At 37.7% G+C, this 24,937-nt stretch overlaps 2 protein-coding genes and 1 long non-coding RNA gene across 3 annotated transcripts; all 3 read left to right on the forward strand.

Moving 5' to 3' along the window:
• Window positions 1–1,399: 1,399 nt before the first annotated feature.
• On the forward strand, window positions 1,400–4,869 carry LOC110749963 (receptor-like protein 7). Its single transcript, XM_021950187.2, has one exon. It carries the CDS (start codon window positions 1,425–1,427, stop codon window positions 4,392–4,394), a length of 2,970 nt encoding a protein of 989 aa, XP_021805879.2. The 5' UTR covers window positions 1,400–1,424; the 3' UTR covers window positions 4,395–4,869.
• A 1,404-nt stretch (window positions 4,870–6,273) lies between these two features.
• LOC148295979 (uncharacterized) lies at window positions 6,274–7,096 on the forward strand. Its single transcript, XR_015834814.1, has 2 exons — window positions 6,274–6,537; window positions 6,616–7,096. It is a non-coding gene; the product is annotated as an uncharacterized LOC148295979 (long non-coding RNA).
• A 9,687-nt stretch (window positions 7,097–16,783) lies between these two features.
• Window positions 16,784–23,224, forward strand: LOC110749962 (receptor-like protein 6). Its single transcript, XM_088251153.1, has 2 exons — window positions 16,784–16,918; window positions 20,052–23,224. Exons 1-2 carry the CDS (start codon window positions 16,820–16,822, stop codon window positions 23,004–23,006), a joined length of 3,054 nt encoding a protein of 1,017 aa, XP_088107279.1. The 5' UTR covers window positions 16,784–16,819; the 3' UTR covers window positions 23,007–23,224.
• The last annotated feature ends 1,713 nt before the right edge of the window (window positions 23,225–24,937 follow it).

A 24,937-nucleotide genomic window follows, 5' to 3' on the forward strand; every position in this document is an offset into this window, starting at 1 on the left:
TTGCGATCTCAGATTTGCAGGCAACCAGCGTTGTACATGGTCAATGTATCCCAGGTGGAGCCGAAGAAGCAGCAGCAACAAAGAAAAAAATTGAGTCTCTACTCTACGTTTCAATTTGAAGCAGCAGCTAAAACTTCTTAATTCACTTATTTTCTTCAAAAATAAAAAGATTTACTTTAAAATAATTGTGTTTAATTGATGACTTGATATATCAACTTTTAACTCAAGTAGCACTAGATATGATCTTGAGTAAAAAGAATAGAACCTAAAACAAAAATAAAAATAAGTGAAAAGACGACACAAATGATATTGACGACCAAGGGGTTTACCTCAGTGGTGAGGTCCCTCCCCCCTCCCCCACCACTTGGTCACCTGTTTGAATCCCAGGAAAAGTGCCTCCCTCCCCAATCGCTGTAATTAAAAGAATATATATATATATATATATATATATATATATATATACGATGAGAGAGATTTTATTAAAAACGACACCTCATCCACTCGGTGAGTACTCCCTACTCGAGATACAAAGGATGCAAACATGAGTACATTAGCATGACAAGAATGTTTGTCATAAAACAGAGGATGTTTTTAGTAATAAGCTTTATCGGCCTTCTTCAACTAGAAAGTGTTTAGTGTCTAGTGTTTAGGCTTATTGGCCTCCTTCCTATTTCTGGCTTATTAGCCTTTATCACTAGCTTGATTACAAACAGAAAGCTTAATGCCTATTTATAGAGGGAACAAACCAAGTAGTCAAGTCGGTTATTCTAGTAAACCAACATTAACTCGTAATTCCAGCCACATATTGTAGCTTCAATTAAGTTAGTGACTAGTGTTTGGGGAATACGTCCACCCACTTTGCACTCTAAATTACTCTATAAAATTCTGCTAGCTTGTAGAAGTCTCCACCAAATATGCATTATTTTTCAACTTATAAACTGGTTCAAGACTTTTCAGCCTTAATGACTTCAGAGTGATAAACACGAAATAAACTACTTGTAGAATAAGTTATGATCGAAGACGATAAACTTGACTTCAAGTCATTACATTAATGGAAGAGGGTCCATGCATATTGACGCTGCTCCACGGACAAGAATGTGTGTGGTGATGATGACCAATGACTTATAATCTGATTCAAGGCTTATAGCCTTCATGGGACAACTAATTGCTAGATTGGACTTAATAGCTTGACTTCAAGTTAGAGAGCCACATGCAGACAGACTCTGACCCAAACAATTCCACCCAGAGAAAGATTGATGAACCTGGCAGACGACTTGACTTCAAGTCGTCTTTAAGTGATTACGATCGGCTGATTTTACTCGAGCAATTTCTGTTCACCTATAACTTGACTTCAGACTTTGCATGAGTTGTGTCTATAAAAGGAATTTAATTTCTCCTATATGTGAGAGCCATAGCATACATACATGCATAATATATCAGAAATGATAATTTCCATGGGAATGGAATCACGGTGGCCAAAGTTTATTTCTGTACGCTCTCTTATTTTGCTATTACTCATTGCTACTCACTATTTTTCATCTGTGAAGACAGTACAGGCAGTTGGCCGCGTTGAGGAGTGCTCTGCCTTGATGCTGTTCAAGCGAAGCTTTTCGATTGACGAGTCTGCTTCTGAGGAACCTTTGTCTTGTGCAAAGGTTGCATCTTGGACTCAACATGGTGGAGAAAGGAGTAACTGTTGTTCATGGGACGGTGTCGAGTGCGATGAGGACTCTGGCCATGTTATTGGTCTTGACCTCCGAAGCAGCTGTCTTTATGGTTCCATCAACTCCAACAGCACTCTCTTCCACCTTGTTCACTTGCAGAGGCTTGACCTTTCAGATAATGACTTCGATGGGTCTGAAATACCATCCAGGTTGGGTCATGATCTGACGAGTTTAACATATCTCAACCTTTCAAATTCAGCCTTTTTCGGCCAAATTCCGTCAGAAATTTCAAAGCTATCCAAGTTGTCTACTCTTGATCTCACTTCTTATCGTAGCCTTTTAAAATTGACAAAGGGAAACCTGAGAAGCCTCGTTCAAAACTTGACCGACATAAAAAAGCTTCATCTTAGTGGGGTAGACATATACTCCACTGTGCCTGATATCTTGGTCAATGCATCTTCTCTTACATCTCTCAAACTTTACATTTGTGGGTTGTATGGGGAATTCCCAATTGGCATTTTCCATCTACCAAACTTAGAGGTTCTTTATGTGAGCTCTAACTTAGACCTAACAGGCTATTTTCCCACCTTTAACAAGAGCAATGTTTTCAAGAAATTGGATGTTGGCGCCACAAATTTCTCTGGCCAACTGCCTACCTCCCTCGGAAACCTTCATTCCTTGATTATGTTTGGCATCTCAAAGTGTAATTTTTATCCCAATATTCCATCTTCATTCGGAAACCTTACCCAACTTAGTTACCTTGACATGTCTTCATTTAATGACGTTTCCAAAGGCGAGCTATCTGTTTCTTTTTCTTGGGTTGGAAAACTAACCAAACTCTACCACTTGGACCTTGGAGATACCAACATAGAGGGAGAATTCCCATCTTTTGTGTCTAACCTGACACAACTTGAATTTCTAAACTTGGCCGCTAATGAAATATCAGGTCAAATCCCATCTTGGCTTATGAAGTTCACCCAGTTAACCTCTCTAAGCCTTGGTGATAACAATTTGCAAGGACCAATTCTTAGTTCGCTCTTCCAACTCAAAAATCTTGAATATCTACTTCTTTCCGGTAATAACTTGAGTGGGTTGGTTGAGTTTGATCAGTTTTCCAAGCTCAAAAAGTTGAAGGGCCTTGAATTATCGAACAACATGTTATCTGTGGAGATCAGAAATGATTTAAGTGCTACTCTTCCAAAGCTTCAAACTCTAGCACTGGGCTTCTGCAACTTAACAGAGTTTCCAAATTTTTTGAAGAATCAATCCGAATTGACTGAGCTTGACCTTTCTGACAACTATATTCACGGCCCAATACCGAAATGGGTCTGGAATGCAACTATTGAAACTTTGTTGGACCTCCGTCTCTATGACAACTTTTTGACAGGATTTGACCAATATCCAGGAATTCTCCCATGGACAAATCTGATCTTTCTGACTCTTGGGTTTAACATGTTACAAGGACCTCTGCCAATTCCACCGCAATCAATCAGATTTTATGCTGCAGAAAACAACGAATATACTGGAGAAATTTCACCTCTGATCTGCAACTTCAATAATCTCCAAGTTCTCCAGTTGTCCAACAACAACCTCAGTGGCATGCTTCCACAATGTTTGGGTAGCTCTAGTGTTTTGGAAGTATTGGGCCTGCATAAAAAAAAATTTCATGGATATATTCCTCCAATATGTCCAAGCAAAACTAGTCTGAGAATTGTTGATTTTAGTTATAATCAGTTGCAGGGGAAGCTACCAAGAGGGGTGATGAATTGTACTCAGTTAAAGGTTCTTAATTTTGCAAACAATCAGATGAGTGACATCTTCCCATCTTGGTTAGGGGCACTTCCAGAATTAAGGATTCTCATTTTGCGGTCTAATGGATTTCATGGCGTAATTGGGAAGCCTGCAACTAAACATGAGTTCCCAAAGTTGCGCATCATTGACTTATCTAACAATGGTTTCTCAGGTATGTTGCCCTCTAATTACTTAGAGAACTGGAATTCCATGAAATATGTTGACGAAAACCAGCGAACTTATTTTTACGTATATACGGATGTCGTCGATGGACATTACTTTTATTCTCATTATGCAATGACAATACGTGGCAAAGGTGTTGAGTTGAAATATGAAAAGACCCCTTATCTTCTCACACTCATAGATCTGTCAAGTAATAGATTTGAAGGAGAGATTCCAGAAGGTCCCGTTGGGAACCTAAGAGGCCTTGTTTTGTTGAACCTTTCCAACAACTCTCTCACTGGTCACATCCCCTCATCTTTAGGGGACTTGGCTGCTCTTGAATCATTAGATCTCTCCCAGAACCAGCTCTCAGGAAGGATCCCGAGTAATTTAGCACAACTCACTTTCCTTGCATATTTTAATGTATCCCATAACCATCTCTCCGGGCCTATACCACTTGGCGAACAATTCGATACATTCCAGGAGGACTCGTACGAAGGAAACTCAGGTCTGTGTGGAAAGTCTTTGCCAAAGAAATGTGAAGACTCTGAGAGCTCAACACGGCCACCATCATCAATTGTGGGAGAAGATGAAGACTCTGTATTTCAAATTGCACTAGATTGGTACGTGGTTGTGCCAGGAGTTGTTAGTGGTCTGATAGTTGGAGTGGTTGTTGGGAACATATGGACAACAAAGAAGCATGAATGGTTTGTGGAGACGTTTAGCAGGAGGAGGAAGCCAAGAGGCACAAGGGCTAGGAGGGGACGCAGAACTTAGCCCAAGGCCATGTATCTTTGTTTATGTATGCATGTTTGGTGTGTCCATAAGAGAAGTATTTGAGGCTTCAAAGAATATTATGTTGTTGTGGTGTGAGGTTTCGTGGTACCAATAATTGTGTAGTATATTTTGCATATGTGGTGGTGTAAGTTATTTGTAGATGTTCAATAATATATTTGTAATGTATTATTTCTCAACGAGTACTCAAATTATTTGTAATGTGTATTTAGAGGGTAACAAATTATGTTAGTAATAAGTGCAAATCCCTATTTGGTTATTAGGTTTAATTGAAAATTAAATTTGACATGTTTTGCATAAATTTGTTTCGTATTGGATTGGGAGTTGAAGTTTGGGTTAAGTGCAAATCCCAGACAAAATTGCTATCAACTTTTGCCCAACTGAAATTTAAGTTCTTAGAAGACTTTAACGACTTTTGAATGGTTAGCCAGCCTTAATGACTTCAGCGTCACAAAGATGTGCTTTGGCTTAAGGTCTACATGCAGACAGACTCTGAGCAAACGACTTGACTTCAAGCAATTTCTGTTCACCTTCTCCGCATGTGTCTTAATTATGTAATCTATCAGAAATGATATAGTTGCCTTGAGAATGGAATCGCGGTGGTCAAAGTTTATTTCTGTACGTTATTTGATTTTGCTATTATTCATTGCTACTTACTGTATTTTATCTGTTTTGCCTCAGACACTTGGCCAGGTTGATGAGTGCTCTGCCTTGTTAGGCCATCCCTAATGGTTGATGTTCTAAATACGGTGGATAGAGTCCCATTTTGAGCTCCGATGGAATATTACGGACTCTAAAGGTATCTTTCTCACAATGGAGGACTTTATAAGTTTTTCTTTTATGATGTAATTTATTCTACGCATTAATTTTTGTTGTTGTTAACTTATTTTGTTTTAATGTATGTTTCTGTTATATTAGTTTTTTTTACGAGCATTTCTACCAAAATAAAATAAAATTTGGAAAAGATTAAAAAGACAAAATTTGAAAGTAAACATAATAAAATATAAAGTCCTAATTTTTCATGAAAGAAAAAAAAAAAAAAAGCAAAGAGGAAAAAAAAAAAGAAAAAAGAACGAAACAGTAAACCTAAGGGGTAAAAAAGGACCATTGCAACAGAAAAAGTAATTTTTTAATGCTTTTCAATATGTAGGGCCCGTTGGTTTTTCATGCTTTTGCAGGTTCATTTTTTCAAAATGTGGGGCCCGCTGGGGCTTTAAGGCTCTATACATTTACAAATTTGGATTTTCTGCATATATATTTACAAATTTGGTTGCCGAAGAAAGGTCTTTTTCCCAATGGTGATTTGAACACTGCAAAATTAGAGTTCCAGTTTTCGTTTAAGAAAACATCTTTTTCCCTCTCATGATGTTAGCGGCATTGTTTGACCGCTAGCTATATTGTAATTACCATACTGGTTTTCTTGCAGATTTCTTTTATCGTTAATTTTTTGAAATGGAGGAACAGACAGAGTAGTTCTTTAATTTTGCAAAAGATGAGTATGATAGTAATGATTCACATGACAAGGTTATTGGACCCAGGGTTTGTTCTTACAGTTTGTCATTTGATTATAATAAATCAGAAGAATGGTATAAGGGATTTTTATCTTTCAAACCGATACCTGTGACATTTGTAAAAGTTGACGGAGTTGATGGGATAGATGCTGCTAGTAGGGCAGAATTAATGACCGTCTTCAAGACTTTTGGCGTACATCCATTGGGTAATTTGTTAGTTTTAATTCTATAAGGTTATTACTTTGGTAAATAAATAAATGATTCTATGAGGTTACTGTTTAGTTTTTCGTTTTAATTATTTTTGACATAATTATTTTGTATTTATGTAGGGATCTGATTCGTGGTGTGCGTAGCATTCATGCTAAGGGCTTATTCCATGGTGGTTTGCATAAGCAGTCTAGTTTTGTGTTTTTTCATGACAAGCTGAAAGTAATAAACGTTGAGGGATCTTTGGCTGACATGAGTCCCAGTGATCAAGTCGAAAAAAAGAAAAAAGATTTAATGCAACTTAGGATGATGTTAGATGTCTTGTTCGAGAGATTTTTGGGGTCCGAATATTCATGGGAGGAATGTAGTAGCTTCTTGAAGTTCTTCGACCAGGCTGTGTCTTTGGAGTGAGTTCTCTACTATAACTTTTTTTTTTCCCTTCTTTCTACTTCATTTCTTATAGGATGTCCTTTTGGTCTTTTCAGCTATCCTGATTGTGTCGAGAAATTGGCATCTCATCCGTTCTTGTTAAGCTCTGAAGAAAGGATGGGTATGTTTGCTCGTTATCGTCGTAAGTGGGAAAAGGTTGCTACACATACAGCAGTGAAAAAAGCTTTGCAATTATCCGATTTTGATAGGTTCAAATCTTGGAACTCTACTGAAGTCCTTGGTTCCATGGATAATTTTATAAAAAAAATCTTATGACAGTCATTATGGGAACTACTCTGGGGAAGTGGTAGACCTTCTTAGTTTCTTGAGGAATTTGAATAATCATTATCATCAGTTAAAGGCTTTCTCTGTTAATGTCGTAGATGTGGACCGTGGTGTTCAGAAGCTGTTTCCTGGGTTTTTGGAGCTCCTGTACCAACATTTGGAGAAATTATAGATCTCAGATTCTATTAAAATATGTAAAAAGAGGATGCATGTAAGGGTGTTTTTTATTTTATTTTATTATCATTTTAATTAGCAGATATTTGCCAAATAGCATGACTTGTATCACGCATATCAAGCAAACCTGCACAGCATAGCATGATAGCATCAATCAAAACCCATTTTTTGTTGCCTTTAACCCAACCCCATGTGACATGTTGGCAATATTGCGCTGCTTTATTAGCCATAGTAGCTTCCGCATAAAATAGTGAAACAACCCAATTACTAGAGTGAGCGAGAAGACGAAGGCATTGTTGTGTCTACTCAATTGCAAGTAATCACACGTAGTAATAATCTTGGAAGTTCAAGTATTGTATACTCAAAGAGCAGGTGAACAAATGTCTGAACTCAAAAAAATAATTAAAGGTATATCAAAATAAAAGTGACAAGCAAAATGGAAAAATAATTTTATTTGAGTGTTGTAGAGACTGAGTTGAAAAACGAAATATCAATAATGGAAATGCTAAGGAATCAAGGTTCAATTCTTTAAGCAAAATATGTTTCATGCTCTTTAATCCAAATTGTAACTCGATTAAAATTATCATAGAGAAACTTTAACCGGAAGATGAAGAAATTAAAACTAATTTAATTTTTCAATGTTTTCTTCTATCAATGATTTAGATTGATAGATTTCTGAAGTAATACATTTGAAAGAGAGATTCCAGCAAGTGTCATTGGGAATCTATGAGGCCTTATTTTGCTTCCAACAACGCTCTCACTGGTCTCATTTTGCTTAACCTTTCCAATAACGCTCTCACTGGTCTCATCCTGTCATCTTTTTGGAACTTGACGGCTCTTGAATCATTGGACCTCTCCCAAAACCTGCTCTCAGGAAGGATCCCCAGTAATTTGGCACAACTCACTTTCCTTGCATATTTCAATGTATCTGATAACCATCTTTGGGGTCCTATACCACTTGGCCAACAATTTGGTACATTCCTAGAAGATTCATACCAAAGGAAACTCAAGTCTGTGTGGAAAGCCTTTGGTGGCGTTTAGGAGTGTTGCGCTTAAAAAAATAAGTAGCTTATTAAAAAAATAAATTGGAAAATAAAGCGTTTGGTAAGACCAATGAAGGCAGCTTATTTTAGAAACTGCGGTCCTATAGCGAATTCACGAAGCAGCTCCCACCCATCTTCTCAAAGCTGCTGTGAAAAAAAACAGCCGGTTCTTTTAAATTATATTTCCTTTTTCTCATAGTACCCCAAATAACTTTCTAAATTGACAACTTCTACCCCTAGAACAAATAATAATCCTTTGTTCTGTAGCTCGATTCTTCTTCTTCCTCTCGCTGCAGCTCGATTCTTCTTCGACCCCTAACTCCCCACTTTGTTATCTCCACTCCCACCACAAAAAATCCAAACCCCAGCTTTAAACAATTCCCAACCCCTAGCTCCCTACTCTGTCATCTCCATTCCATACACAAAAAATCCAATCCCCAGCTTCCCCAACAAAGCAAAATCAAATCTTAAAGAGGGAGAGGTGTGGAGGCAACGAATCTCTGAACCCAAATATGAACTCAAACCCGAACTTGCCAAGAATAACTCAACGCCATCAGCATCCCAAGCCCAGATCATGATGAGAGAGAGAGAGAGAGAGAGAGAGAGAGAGAGAGAGAGAGGGAGAGAGAGAGAGAGAGAGAGTTAATTTAATAAATTTTGAATTTACAATTTGCCCCCGAGGATAGGGTCATTTTTGGTCACTTTTTAATCCGGAAGGATTTTGGGGAAATGGGTGGCACCATAACGTAGATCACGTCGATATGAGTCTGTTGACACGTAGTGGACTCAAACCAGAGTTGTATGACAGGACCCGTCTTAATTTCTGACATCCTACCGATACCGGGCCCACTTACTAAGAACCGAGACTCCTACCAAAATTTTGGCAAAGTCTCCCCTGTAAATTGAATAATCCCAAAATTTCAACCTGTTAAAACAACACAATTATAAAGCCCAACTGCCAGCATGCATTACACAAAACATAGTATTACAAACAGTGGCCTCCGGCCTCACAAATCAAAACCCTAACAGGGCAAAATAGAGCATATCTAACAGAATTCAAAAATTTACAACGGAAAGGAAGATTTCAGAAATGAAACCAACTTATCCTACAGAAGCTCGAGATTCAGTACTCAGGGCTCGGCTGCTCAGCACAGTCAATTACTGTATGTGAGGCGCAAAACAGAAAATTGTTAGTGGACAAAACAAAGTTTAGTTCCAATTAAACCAAAGTAATATAACCCCACCGTTTAGAAAACCATGCATAAAACCAATGCATTAAAAACCATCATATCCAATATATATATATATATATATATATATATATATATATATATATATATGGGGGCGGATCCGTGGCACCATATTTTTGACACAAGTTTTGACACAATTTTTAGACCATTAGATTACTCTACTTTTAATGGTTGAGATTAAACCTAACATGACAAAATAATATTTTTTTTTCTTTAATTAATATTTATACATTGAGATTAAAATTCTGATATTAATTAAGAATTCAATCTCTCTCATCTCATTAATTATCTTTAATTCATTCATTCTCTCTCTTTCTTCTACAGATAACTGACGCCTCCTCTGCCTTTGCTTCTTCTTTCTCACTCTCCCGTCCCCTTCTCATCCCCAAAGCCACCCTCACCTCACCACCACCACCACTCCAACTCCTATCCTACCTAAACCACAAATCACAGGGACTCTCTCTCCCCTTCCTCTCCGGCAACTCCATCGCACAACCTAGGGAAACTAATAGGAATAGTGTTGTATGAATAAAAGATGCCTTTCCTTGAGGGCATGATGTTGTATAAGTGATACTAGTTGCCTGTATATACTTGTAAGCCCTTGTATTTTTTTTATTTGGATTTTAATAAAAACCACTCTCCAATACACAAGAAGATGAATGTTTGTTAAAAAAAACTGTAATTTGATGTATTCATAAGCGTGGTTCCATTTACATTCTCAGTCCCCTGATGTTTCCAGGTACCTATCCAAACGCAGCTGCTCCCTGTTTCCAGTACCTCATGACTTATAATCTAAACTACAGGGTCAGCAAAAGATGAGAGAAACCTGTAGTATCCCGGCATGAAAAAATGTCCAGACCAGTCAAGAAGCAGAGGAATTCCAAACTGAAACACAACAAATTAGACTCGATGGATAAATTATAGAAAAACGAAGAACAGGATTCTTAGCTCTTTTTTTGTTGTTGTCAAGCATTTTATTTTTATAGCCACAACTTACAGACTAAAACTAAACCAGAGAAGGTAGATGCCCTTCAACATCACAACCAACCATCAAAAAATAAGGTTCATGTCACAACTCAGAAACCCAAAAAAGAACAAGTTGGCATCCTCTGACCTCCTTTGATTAAAAATACAAACACATTAATAATAAAACCCACCAAATATTACTCTCTCCACCGATTCTTCTGCAATCTCTCTCTCTCTCTCTCTTCCTATACTTTGTTTTTCTGATCATTCTTTCTATCTCCATTTTGATCAGGTTCTGTGTGGGGGGTTTTTTCCTTTTCGTCATTGTCCAACCATCAGCCGTTTCCTGGCCACCTCCAATGGAAAGCTGATTGTGCATAGCTTCATTCAACATATCTTCTAAATCATCTATGTAAAGAGAGAGAGAGAGAGAGAGAGAGAGAGAGAGAGAGAGAGAGAGAGGTGTGCGTGAGAAAGAAGATAGATTACCAAGAAAGAAAGAGAATGAATGAATTAAAGATAATTAATGAGATGAGAGAGAATGAATTCTTAATTAATATCAGAATTTTAATCTCAATGTATAAATATTAATTAAAGAGAAAAATATTATTTTGTCATGTTAAGTTTAATCTCAACCATTAAAAGTAGAGTAATCTAATGGCCCAAAAATTGTGTCAAAACTTGTGTCAAAAATAAGGTGCCACGGATCCGCCCCCTATATATATATATATATATATAAAGTTTGCTCAAAACCAGAGCTAAATCCAAAATTCATAATGAAACTTACAAATCAACCCATCCAAACCTTTCCTTATAATTTCTCAAACCAAACTCTCAAAACACGTGCCCAATGGCACGACGAGCGGGGAAGTATCCTCACTCAGAAACAAGAACAAATGCATAGCAATATATATACATATATATATATATATATATATATATAATAGATAAAATATAAGTATGACACACCTAATTGTACCAGGGAAACCATCCAACAGGGGATTGTTGACTAGTCCACACGTAACAGCCCTCAAACGAACTATATGGCTAGGGACGAGCCGTCTCTCAGCCAAGCACGTACGGACGAAGAATCAAGACCCGTACGCCTGTAAATAGTCCTACGCGAGCAGACTACCCAATCAAGAGTCTACAGCAACATCCTGTCAAGGATGCCCCGGGTTCCGACATTTCCAAGTATCTCACATTTCCATAATCAAGTTACAATCCAGGGGGAGGTACACGGGGTAGTGCTTATAGCACTTCAAACCGACAATCTAAACTCACATCCTTCCACATCTCATAACAACCCCGTACTTCCCACACATAACCCACAAAGATAGGTAGCAATTTCTCAAATATCATTTGTATATACTCAAGATACTTAAAATGTCAAAACCCATATATATATCCCAAATACTTAACCAAAATAATAGTTTCACTTTAAAGTATAAGTTGAATTTCCACAAACCCTTAAATTCTTATGCATAGAAATTTCATCATAAAAATCATGCTATTTATTTGAAAACAAAGTCCACTCACAAGTAGTCCCACGCTGCTTGACCCTGAAAGGGTCCCGCCTGCTGTGTATGCAGAGTCGGATTACCTATTTCAGAATACGAACACGATATTAAAATCAAACGCTTCGAACGAGGACGTTAAATTAAAATACTAAATTCCCGGGTTTCTAGTACGCACGAGGAACGAGACATTCCTAGGGTCCAACTAAGAGTTTCAAACGACGGAATAGCCTCGGAAGATGCTCGGTCACCCGGCAATCAAACTTTAAGTTAATGAATCGGAACATCCGGGGCTCCAATTCACGATCCGCGAATTCCTACACGATCCTAGGAATGTAGGGAACAACATACGTGAATTTGGGTTCGATCCAACGGTCCTAACATATAGAACCCGTAAATCACACAATATGTAAAATTCGTTCGGGGTTCAAACGATATCCGAATTGAGATCTGTAAACTCCTATGTGCTCGTGACAATGCCAGGATCATTTTAGGATAAAATGTGACCCCACCTAATTGCCCACACGCCGGCAGCGCATGGGTGGCTTGATTAAAATTTGGCGGCCGGAAAAACTTCAAATCACGGCTCAAAACTCCTACCCTAGGTAAAACCCCTAATTTGGAGTCACTTTTGTTCTTGGGCTAGGGCCAAAAAGTGGCCGAAAGTAGCCGGAAATTCAACCTGAAGTCCGGCCAAACTTAAATTCGAAAATCAAACTATCAACGCTCAAAATCGTTAAATTCCTACCCAACAGGCAGCTAGAGCACGAAGAGTAGATGGATTTCCATACCTTACTCGTCGGGATCGGTGGCCGGTGATAAGACTCTATCTTTCAACCTTAGAATATTAACCAAGAACAGAGAGAACCCAAAGAATGTTTTCTGTATATTTCTCAACATGCCGTACAATGGCTCCTCCAATTGGTAATAAAGCCACCGTAGAGGATACAACAGTAATTGTAACAAATTCCCAACTAAAACTTGACACGTGGCTAATTGACTAACCAAAATTGTTTTACAGTTTTACCTCCAACTCCTAATTCCTATCATTACCCCTCCCTTTGAAACTAAGTTTACAAGTATTGAAAACTTAATACAACGAAAACAGAGGTGCTACAGAAAACGCAACTTGAGTCATCTGGAATTGAAAGCAGCTTCCACCTGGGCAATGAAATCTGGAAATCTGGCCTTGAGGTCATTGTAGTCCTCCCAAGTGGCATCCTCTAGTGTGTGACTCTTCCAATGCACTAAGACATCCACCCCTGCAACATTGCCACGTTTGACGAGCTTCCTTTCTAGAATAGCCAGTGGCTCATCTTGCATAATACCATCTTCAGTAATTCGAGGTAATGTTAAAGAAGGAGTCACGTGAGTTCCCAAATGCTTCTTCAAACATGACACATGAAATACGAGGTGGATCTTACAACCAACAAGCAATTTGAGTTTGTAAGCCACTGATCCCAACTTCTCCAGTATCTCATAAGGTCCATAAAATTTAGGTAAAAGTTTATGGTAGGAGTGAGCCGCCAAGGATTGTAACCTGTAAGGTACCAATCGCAAATACACCTTATCCCCAACCTGAAATTCCCTTTCTGATCAATGTTTATCAACTTGAGTCTTCATTCGATTCTGTGCCGTAAGGAGATTAGATTTTAGCAAGGTCAACATTCTGTCCCTTGCAGCCAAGCTTCTGTCAACATTGGCAAAACTTGTAGTGCCTGGCTCATATGGTGTAACAGTGGGTGGGGGCTGACCATAAACAACTTCAAATGGGGTTAACTTGGTTGATGTATGATAGGCTGTATTATAGCTAAATTCTGCCCAAGACAACCAAAGCAACCATTTTTTGGGGTTGAGCTGCAGCAAAGCACCTCAAATAGGTCTCCAAACACCGATTAACTACTTCAGTTTGGCCATCAGTCTGTGGATGCAGCACTTCATCTTTTTGATGCAAAACATTATCATGGTAGATTTTTAGCCTATGCCCGTTAACCTTGGATTCCTTTCCTGTGCTAATATGTTGGATATCAACTGCACCATAGGAATAGACATTAGTAATAACATATGGGCCAGTCCAACGGGATCGAAGCTTACCTGGAAAAAGCTTGAACTTAGAGGTAAAGAGTAATACTCTTTGCCCTACTTCAAGTGACTTCCTAATGATATGCTTATCATGATATGCCTTGTTTTCTCCTTGTAAATTCTGGCATTCTCATAAGCATCGTTTCGAAGCTCATCCAATTCGCTTAGCTGTAACCTCCTATGGTCTCCTGCTTCCTTCATGTCGAAGTTATACTTCTTGAGTACCCACATGGCCCTGTGTTCAAGTTCAACAGGCAGATGGCAAGGTTTACCAAAAACTATACGAAATGGAGACATACCAATTGGAGTCTTGTAAGCAATTCGGTAGGCCCAGAGAGCATCATTAAGGCGCATAGACCAATCCTTGCGAGTAGGACCAACAGTCTTCTCTAATATGTGTTTCACCTCCCTGTTGGAAATCTCCACTTGTCCACTAGTAATAGTGGAGTCAAGCTTGAGTAAAAGGAATTTAGATTAATGGTTGACGTAAAAAGACTAGTAATAGTGGAATCTATGAAGCTTGACTTCAAGTCATTGTGTAAAAGGACTTTTGATTAATGGTTGACGTAAAAAGACTAGTAATAGTGGAGTCAAGCTTGAGTAAAAGGACTTTTGATTAATGGTTGACGTAAAAAGACTAGTAATAGTGGAATCTATGAAGCTTGACTTCAAGTCATTGTGTAAAAGGACTTTGATTAATGGTTGACGTAAAAAGACTAGTAATGGTGGAGTCAAGCTTGAGTAAAAGGACTTTTGATTAATGGTTGACGTAAAAAGACTAGTAATAGTGGAATCTATGAAGCTTGACGTAAAAAGACTAGTAATAGTGGAGTCAAGCTTGAGTAAAAGGACTTTTGATTAATGGTTGACGTAAAAAGACTAGTAACAGTGGAGTCAAGCTTGAGTAAAAGGACTTTTGATTAATGGTTGACGTAAAAAGACTAGTAATAGTGGAATCTATGAAGCTTGACGCAAAAAGACTAGTAATAGTGGAGTCAAGCTTGAGTAAAAGGACTTTTGATTAATGGTTGACGTAAAAAGACTAGTAATAGTGGAATCTATGAAGCTTGACTTCAAGTCATTGTGTAAAAGGACTTTTGATTAATGGTTGACGTAAAAAGACTAGTAAAGCTTGAGTAAAAGGACTTTTGATTAATGGTTGACATAAAAAGACTAGTAATAGTGGAATCTATGAAGCTTGACTAGACAGAGACTAGACGAAGGGCAATTTCCAAGCCTGGGTAATCGAGTAATTGCCTTGGAACGCGTGCGTTGGAGAGAGAAGGCGAACGTTGGTTTTTTTTTTTGTTGCCGAAATTGCCCTTCGTCTAGTCTCTTTCTAACTGCTGTTTGGTTATGAGGTGGGTCCCACGCCTGCCACGTCAGCACTTAACGTCTAACTTTGACGGTCAATGTAACAGCGGGTGTAAATTGGTAATACTTCGAAATGTTGGGTAAGAAATTGATTTAAATGAAACCTTGGGGCCCATTTCGAGACTGACACTAAACCTCCAGGGACTAAAGTGTAGTTAATCCATTTTTTATTCATACCTCTCCTTTAATTCGTGCTTTTGAACGTTATTTACTTATAATAATAATAATAATAAAGCAACTTTTTTGAAATTTTTTGGTCGGAAAGAAGAAAATACTCAACAACTTATACTGTCTACTTTCCACAATCTCCCTCGCCAGGTGTCACTGTTAATTGCTCTATTTGGTGCCTGGGATTCGTAACTAAATTAAAGGGATTGTGAGTGTTTTAATACTTTATTTACTTGGTATCAAACAGAGGCTAGCCAAGGACTTTCTCAGTAATAAGCTTGCATTCGTTATTTTGCTCTGTAATTGTTCTGCTCTAATTACCAGTTTTAAACTGAACTAAATTTGACATATTTTGTAGATATGACCAGAATAGGATTTGGCATAAAAGTTTTAGTTACTTGTGGATGTGGACGGCTAGTTGATTTAGTTGTTGAAAGCGCCAAAGAAATACTTTTCTGGTACAAGTTAGAACTTTAAAGTCTTTGAATGGTTACCTGTGGATGTTCACCTTCTTGGCTTCTTCTGTTTTATTCCCCTACTTTTTTTTTCGATTCTTTTTTTTCACTTTTTTATACTTTCTCTAGTTACAAGTACGTTTTTCATGAGTTGTGCGTCTATAAAAGGAGTTTATAATTTCTCCACCCTTAATTGTGTGAGAACCATAATTAAGCATACATAATTACAAAACAAAATTGCAATGGGAATGGAATCGTGGCGGTCCAAGTTCATTTCTCTACATTTTGTAGTGCTAACTTATCGTTCAAATTTTCTTAGTGAGTATATTTCATTTGATTGTTTGCTAGGATCGATAATGAATAGATAGTTAATGAAACATATAAAATAATGGAGTTTAGGAATTTTGTATAAAGTAAAAAATTAGTTTGATTGTGATCCTAAGGAAAAATATATTTCAATTAATATCTAAGGTGCCTTTTTGTGAAAATTTTCTAACTCCGCTGCTGTTTTAAGTGTTGGCATACTCAAAAATTACATCAAGTCAATGTCAACGCATTCTTTGTAAAGTTGTAACCAAGTAAGCAAAGACGGCTCCTTTTTCAATTCCAGAAGTGTCTTTGTCCAGCTGTCACGGGTAGTTGTCCACTTTCTATGCTTCCTTATTCTCCTTTGGCGACTTTAGATTTATTTATTACGTGTTAATTGCTCTATTTATCACCACTCAACACAATTCTCTTGTTTTGTACTTTTAGGCCTGGGATTTGATTCGTAACTAAATTAAAGGGATTGGGAGTGTTTTAATACTTTATTTACTTTTTTATACTTTCTCTAGTTTCAAGTACGTTTTTCATGAGTTGTGCGTCTATAAAAGGAGTTTATAATTTCTCCACTCTTAATTGTGTGAGAACCATAATTAAGCATACATAATTACAAAACAAAATTGCAATGGGAATGGAATCGTGGCGGTCCAAGTTCATTTCTCTACGTTGTTTTATTTTTCTGTCACTCATTGCTACTCAATGTTTTTTATTTGTGCAGACTCAGGCACTTGGGCAGGTTGATGAGTGCTCAGCCTTGCTGCAGTTCAAGACTCTCAGACTCTCAGAAAGCAGTTGAAAAGAAAGAGGGGCATGGCACCCCATCAAAAGAAAACAGAGAAGTAGTCATTTCAGGAACTGATCGTTGAGTGTTTACTTGCCAGAAAATGGATGGAACCCCTGTTTATTTCAATTAAAAATTAAAAAAAAGATCTTTTTACTTGCCGCCCACTCTCAAAGAACATTTCTTATATATACAAGAGAGGGTGAACAAAGACAAGGACAATCAATCAACACAACCAAAAAACTCAGTCAAAGCACAAACATCCAAATGATCACTTAATCACAAAAACTTCAAACTAAGTCCAGCAGACTTAGAGTCTGAAGCACTTCAATTCCAAAGCTTCTCAACAAGCTTGCAGAATCATCCTTTTTTCTCCCAGCGAAGACAGTTAGAATACTGTTTCGGATTTGAATCTCAGTTCACAAGTCAACAATAACGAGATTTCTCTCGTTACAAATTTGGTTCAGCAAAAGCCAAGACAAGCAGAACTCGAATTTTCTCAAAACGAAAAACTCAACAAATTTATGGAGAGCCCTGACTAAGCAGCACATGTACCACAGTACGCCTCCAGCTCAAGTCCAGCCACTTCTGTCCCTTTCAGACTGGAGAAGTCCCAGTTCTGCCCATCCAAAAGCCTTCCAGGGTTTGAAATGAATTAAAGCTCTACCAAAATCAAGCTTTGGTATCGATTTGCAGCCGGAGTCCAGCACTTGAAGTTGTTTAACATCCAGTCCAGTCCAGAACAGAGGCAACTACCCAACCAGAAACGGAAGTACAGCCCTCTTTTTGTCTTTGTATAGTCAGTTTTCCCTTTTTGAGTCTTGAAAAGGGGAGTTCTGCCTGAAATTAGTTCAGTCTGTTATCAGTTATTCTGGTCAGAACTACCGGTTTTATATTGAGGAAAATTATAAAGTCCTTGCCAGTCTAAGGCATAGAAAAGAACTTACTTGGGAGATATTCCTCACCCAAATTCACAATCGTTTGTTCAAAGTCAGTAGCTTGGGGCGCAAGTTATTTTTACTCTCGAGTCTGTTAGAATTGAAAAATTTGCTAACAGTGGCACGCTCAACACATAAAGAAAGTTAATTTATTGACCAAACAATGGTCTTTGAATTAATGGGGAACTTTACCCTATTATTACCGGAAACAAATCAAAACGGGTAAACACATGGGAAATGATTTCCCATCAAATTCATTCCATGAACCAAACGGGGCCTCAGCATACGCACCAAGTTTTCTTTTATGAGAAAATCCAACGATACTATTTTTCTTTCCTATTGCATTTCTGATCAAATATATAAATTAAGATAATTCCTATTCACTTGTGAAAATACAATTAGGGACCACTTCAATTTCTTTCTTCATAAATCAAATAATTTGTTTTTTATTTAATTCCTATACACAAGTCTTGTTTTTTATTTCTTGTCACATAGTTAAAACATTACATACTATATTTCCTTGTGCATATAGTATCCACACATGACATAATTGATAAAGTATATGCAGAAAAACAAGATTCTCTTAGTTAAAGAAACTCACTTGTCGATAAATTTTGTGGCTCTGTTTCTTTCCGCGAAGTTAAAGCACTATGCGTTGCTTTTGGTGATGCTTATAAATAACTAAGTGCACAAATTTAGTAAAATAAAAATATATGTTGTCTTGAAAAAATTATCTAAGGACGGATTAGAAAGTAAACTATTGTTTTGTCAAAAATTACATTATAGTACGTTGCGTATAAATTTTATGAATTTACATATCTTAACGAACTTTATAGTTGGATCCAAGTGTGGGGATTGAATATGTGACATAATGGAGATAACTTTGGTCTCCCTACCTTCATGAAAACTTTTGATTCTATCGAAGATACTAGAAAGTGAAAGATGAAAAGAGTAATTGTTAATATTTTGATAATGCGATCAAAGAAAATGAATCATTAATAAAGCATATGTTGTCCTGGCAAAATTATGAAGGGCCAGACTAAAAAATAAAGTTAGTAAACTATTGTTTTGTTTAAGTTTGTATTTTATTACTGTTGTTTTGTTAAAATTTGTATGTCATACTTAAATGATAATTCAAATTTGGAGATTGAATCATAACATAGGGGAGAGTTGATTACCAATATCAAAAAGCACAGGGAGACGAAGAGAGAGAATAACAATGGTTGATATCTTGAGAACAAGAGTAAATGGCAAAGAAGTTAAAAGCATGGAAATGAAGAGAGAGAGAGAGAGAGATGGGTTTTTGGGGGGTCACAGAAGAACCAAAGAGAAGTAGAGGAAAGTGTGATTTCTTGGCCTCTTTGATCTTCGTCTTGGGCTCACCCCATATTCTTTTCTAGGATCTCGGGTATAAGTGTAAACGGTCTCTTGTTTTTTTCTGTGCTATCTCTGTGTATTTTGATTTGGTCTGATTTGATTTTTTCAAAGATTATAATGAATTTGTCAATTTCTTGGCCAATTATGAACTAGGTCTGTTTCATTTGATGAATTAACTACTCATAATTAACTACTTAGGATTGGCATTAGGGTATTGTGTGATATAGTGTATTAGGGTGTAGGGGTATTTTTGGTAGTTAAATAGGGTGTACTTAGTTAATTTTACATTTTGATTAAAATATTAGGGTGTACTTAGATCATTGGGTGTACTCAATTAATTTTAGGGTTCGTTTAGTAGACAGGAGAGACACAACGTACCAAAGAACTAAAAACAAGAACAGGAAGCAAAAATACCAAAAGAACAAAACAAATGAAAAAACCACACAACAGAAGATTAGTTGTTGAAAGCGCCAAAGAAATTAATAAGACTTATTTTTCTGGTAGAAGTTAGAACCAGCTTTAAGACTTTAAAGACTTTTTTTTTACTTTCTCTAGTTACAACTACGTTTGTCATGAGTTGTGCGTCTATAAAAGGAGCTTATAATTTCTCCACCCTTAATTGTGTGAGAGCCATAATTCAGCATACATAATTAGAAAACAAAATTGCAATGGGAATGGAATCGTGGCGGTCCAAGTTCATTTCTCTACGTTGTTTTATTTTTCTGTCACTCATTGCTACTCAATGTTTTTTATTTGTGCAGACTCAGGCACTTGGGCAGGTTGATGAGTGCTCAGCCTTGCTGCAGTTCAAGGAAAGCTTTGCAATTAAGAAGTCTGTTTCTGCAGATCCTCTTGCTTATCCGAAGGTTTCATTTTGGAAGCGAGAAGGAGATGGGAATCGGAGTAATTGTTGTTCATGGGATGGTGTTGAGTGTGATGAAGACTTTGGCCATGTTGTCGGCCTTGATCTCCGTAGCAGCTGTCTCTACGGTTCTATCAATTCCAGCAACACTCTCTTCCGCCTTGTTCACTTGCAGAGGCTTGACCTCTCAGATAATCACTTCAATTTCTCTCAAATACCATCAAGATTTGGTCATGATCTTTCGAGTCTAACATATCTCAACCTTTCAAATTCCTTATTCTCTGGCCAAATTCCATCAGAAATTTCAAAGTTATCGAAGCTGTCTACCCTTGATATGTCGCTCAATTATCAGAAAGCTGATGATAGTTTCCCTTTGAAACTGACCAAGGCCAACATGAGAAGCCTGGTTCAGAACTTGACCGCCATAAAACAACTTCATCTTAGTCAGGTAGAGATGTACTCCTCTGTGCCTGATATCTTGGTCAATGCATCTTCTCTCACATCTCTCAAACTTGCGAATTGTGGGTTGAATGGGGAATTCCCAATTGGCATCTTCCACCTACCAAACTTAGAGGTTCTGGAAGTGGAAGGTAACTCAAACCTCACCGGTTATTTCCCCAACTTTAACAGGAGCAATAATCTCTTGAAGAAATTGAATGTTGCGTCCACAAATTTCTCTGGCATGCTACCTGCTTCTATCGGAAACCTCCATTCCTTAAATTTGTTGGACATCTCCTATTGTAAGTTTTCCCACTATCTTCCATCTTCACTCGGAAACCTTCATTCCTTAAATTTGTTGGACATCTCTTGGTGTCATTTTTACCCCCTTATTCCATCTTCACTCGGAAACCTTACCCAGCTCAACTACCTTGACATGAGTGGATTTTATGACGTTCCAAATAATAATTCCACAGGCCAATTAGTTTCTGAATATTCCTTGTCTTGGATAGCCAATTTAACCAACCTCTACAGTTTGCTCCTTGGGTCCACCAAATTCAGGGGAAAATTCCCAAGTTTTGTGGCTAACCTCACGCAACTTTCATTTCTATACTTGGAGAATAACAAAATAACTGGTCAAATCCCATCTTGGCTTATGAATTTGACCCAGTTAACTACTCTATACCTCTGGGGTAACAATTTGCAAGGAGCAATTCCTAGGTCACTCTTCCAGCTCAAAAATCTTAAATTTCTTCACCTTAACTCTAATAGCTTGAGTGGACAAGTTGAGTTTGATCAGTTTTCCCAGCCCCAAAAGTTAAAGTATCTTCGATTATCATACAACAAGTTATCTCTGAAGATCATAACCAATTTGAGTGCTACTATTCCACAGCTTCGAGCTCTAGAGTTGAATTCATGCAACTTAACAGAGTTTCCAGAATTTTTAAAATATCAATCCAAATTGCAAGAGTTACAACTTAGCGACAACAACATTCAAGGGCGAATACCAAAATGGGTGTGGAATGCAACTAGAGAAACTTTGTTGATTCTCAACCTCTCTTCCAACTTCTTAACGGGATTTGACCAAAATCCAATCAATCTTCCATGGCAGAATCTATATGATTTAGATCTCGGGACCAATATGTTACAAGGATCACTGCCAATTCCACCACAATCAATCAAATACTATATGGTCGGCAGCAATCATTATAGTGGAGAAATTTCGCCATCGTTCTGCAACTTGAATCATTTGCAGATTCTTGATTTGTCCTACAACGGCCTGAGTGGCATGCTTCCACAATGTTTGGGGAACTCCAGTGCTCTTGGAATATTGATGCTGAAGAACAATTCTTTTCATGGCAGTATTCCTCATATGTGTGCAGACGACAATAGTTTGAAAATGGTTGATTTAAGTTACAATCAGTTACAGGGGAAGATACCAAGATCAATGGCCAATTGCACTCAATTAGAGTTTCTTAATCTTGAAAACAATCAGATAAGCGACATCTTCCCATCTTGGTTAGGAGCACTTCCAGCATTAAGGGCTCTCATTTTGAGGTCCAATCGATTTCATGGCATGATTGGGAAGTCTGCAACTAACCATGACTTCCCAAAGTTGTGCATCATTGATTTATCTAACAACGGTTTTTCAGGTATGTTACCCTCTAACTACTTAGAGAACTGGAATTCCATGAAATTTGTTGACAAGAATCAGCGATCTTATTTTGAAGTCCTTCTGAAGTCAGACGGCACATCTAGATATTTCTATCCTTATCCATACTCGATCACGATTTCTGCAAAAGGTGTTGAGTTGAAATATATGAAGACCCCTTATCTTCTAAGATTGATAGATTTCTCAAGTAATAGATTTGAAGGAGAGATTCCAGCAGGTGTCATTGGGAATCTAAGAGGCCTTATTTTGCTTAACCTTTCCAACAACACTCTCACTGGTCTCATCCCGTCATCTTTATGGAACTTGACGGCTCTTGAATCATTGGATCTCTCCCGAAACCAGCTCTCAGGAAGGATCCCCAGTAATTTGGCACAACTCACTTTCCTCGCATATTTCAATGTATCCGATAACCATCTTTGGGGTCCTATACCACTTGGCCAACAATTTGGTACATTCCTAGAAGATTCATACCAAGGAAACTCAGGTCTGTGTGGAAAGCCTTTGTCAAAGAAATGTGATAGCTCAATATTGCCACCGCCATCAGTCTTTGAAGAAGATGAAGATTCCGGGTTTCAAATTGCACTAGATTGGTATGTGGTTCTGCCAGGAGTTGTTAGTGGTCTAATAGTTGGAGTGGTTGCTGGGAACTTTTGGACAAGCAAGAATCATGAATGGTTTGTAGAGAAATTTAGCAGGAAGAGGCAGCCAAGAGGCACACGGGGGAGGAGAGGACACAGAAACTAAGTACTTATTTTAAATCCATGTTTATCTTGCAGCTGCTGCTGTTGTTGTTTAGAATTCTTGTATGGGGTCTGGTGCATTCTGTTTTATTACAATAAGGGTGGTGGTGTAATTTGCTTGTATTAATTTGTGGTGCTGTAAGTTGCTTGTATTAATTTGTACAACAATGTTTGTAATATGTTTCTGTACGAGTACAAAAAAGTAGTGTACGTTTTCGACTAGCTACGAACTACATTTTCTGTTTCCTGTTTGCTTAGTTTCTTTGATTTCCTGTATTGTTGTTCTTAATTAAGTACCCAATATTTGGATGCTTAATGCTTACTTTGCAGCCAGTAGGTAATTTGCCAACTCTCTTGAGGTTCTTCTCTGTCCTTCTCTGCCTTCTCTGTTCTTCTCTTGATTCTTATTAAGAAAGACACATGATTTTAAAATGTTGAAGCCAAAATTTTACTTGCATTGCTGCCTTGATTTACTTGTTTACCACCAGAAGATTTTTGGTTGTATCTTGTAATCACTTTGTAACATGAATTAGGAAATTTCCTTCCAAAAATACCCCATGAAAACTTTTGAATGACCAACACACCCTTAATATATCCCATGGCAAGAACAAGGCCACAAAGAAAACCTACAAGCATTTGTGGCTAAATTTCCCCAACAGGTGAAGCCATAGATTCCACAGTGGTTCACTTGTAGCTAAGAGAGCAGTTAGGCTAGTATGTCAACTCTGGCTGTAATTTCATTGTTTGTTTTCCAAGTCTTTTTCTGTTTACCTTTTCTCTGCTGCTTGTTTGTTTGGATCACATTGTTTCCAAGTTCTCAACCCTATCCCTATGTGATTGTTCAAAGAGTCTCTCAATGAATGCTTAGTTTATTCTTCTTGACTTTCCTAACCCCCAAAGAATATCATATTAAAAAGCAAAAAATAAATACTAAACACATGAGAGAGAGAGAGAGAGAGAGAGCAACTTTTCAAGAAAACCCAAAATATGATAAACTCTTTTGGGCCAGAGATCTGAGTGCCAATGTGCTGATTTGAATCAGATGTTGACCTATTTATCTGGCACATACTTTACAACAGCATATAATACAACAAATGACAGTCTTCAGGGAAGTGAGTGAAGTTGTGAAAATTTTCATGTGCTGTTCACAGTTTTGATGTTCTTGTAGTTTTGCAATTATCGAATTCTTTGCACTGCTAGCAAAGAATAGAAAACAGTGCTTCTCTCATTCGAATGTGTCCAACAAACAAGTCCAAGACAATACAAAACAACTCCCCATGACACTCGGCTCTAAATGTATGCAGGGGTGTGGGGCAGATACAGCCATCCATCCTTGTGTCTTTATAAAATCTAATGTCAAATCTCTCTCTGTATTTTATTGATATTGTTTTGTTATATGCTTTCTGTCTAAAAGGACTTGGGGGTTTCCTTTCTGAGCCAAATTCCAACCCCGTGAAGACAAACAGATAGTTGCTGCCTCATCATCATCTAAAAAGTCTTCTATTGCTGTGGTTGGTATCCAATGCCACATTATTTTCTTGCAGAGGAAACTGGAAAACACAGCCTCCTATGTGATATGTGACTTTTTGGTGTTCCTTGGAAGAAGAAGAAGAGGTAGAAAGATGAAACTCATATTCTGAATCTGATGCAGCATATGGTTAATTTCTTTTACCTTTTCAATTGAAATCCACAATTAATTAAGCAAATTATTAGCTGAGCAATGAACCTGTTAGAGCTCAATATAGTGAGAGTGGATTGTTTTTATGACAACCGTGAAAGAAAACGCTAGCATCAATTGCGTGTGAGCACGTGACAGATGTGTTGTGGAATTCTAAAGAGAGTCCTCCGCCTTTTAAAATTGAAATATGAAAACACACCCTACAGCTACAGGACCCCACTACTCTGCCTAATAGGTCCACCCCTAAGCTTAATAGT

This window comes from Prunus avium, chromosome 3, assembly GCF_965620075.1.
Source record: "Prunus avium chromosome 3, drPruAviu1.hap1.1, whole genome shotgun sequence".
In the NCBI taxonomy this organism is placed as follows: domain Eukaryota; kingdom Viridiplantae; phylum Streptophyta; class Magnoliopsida; order Rosales; family Rosaceae; genus Prunus; species Prunus avium.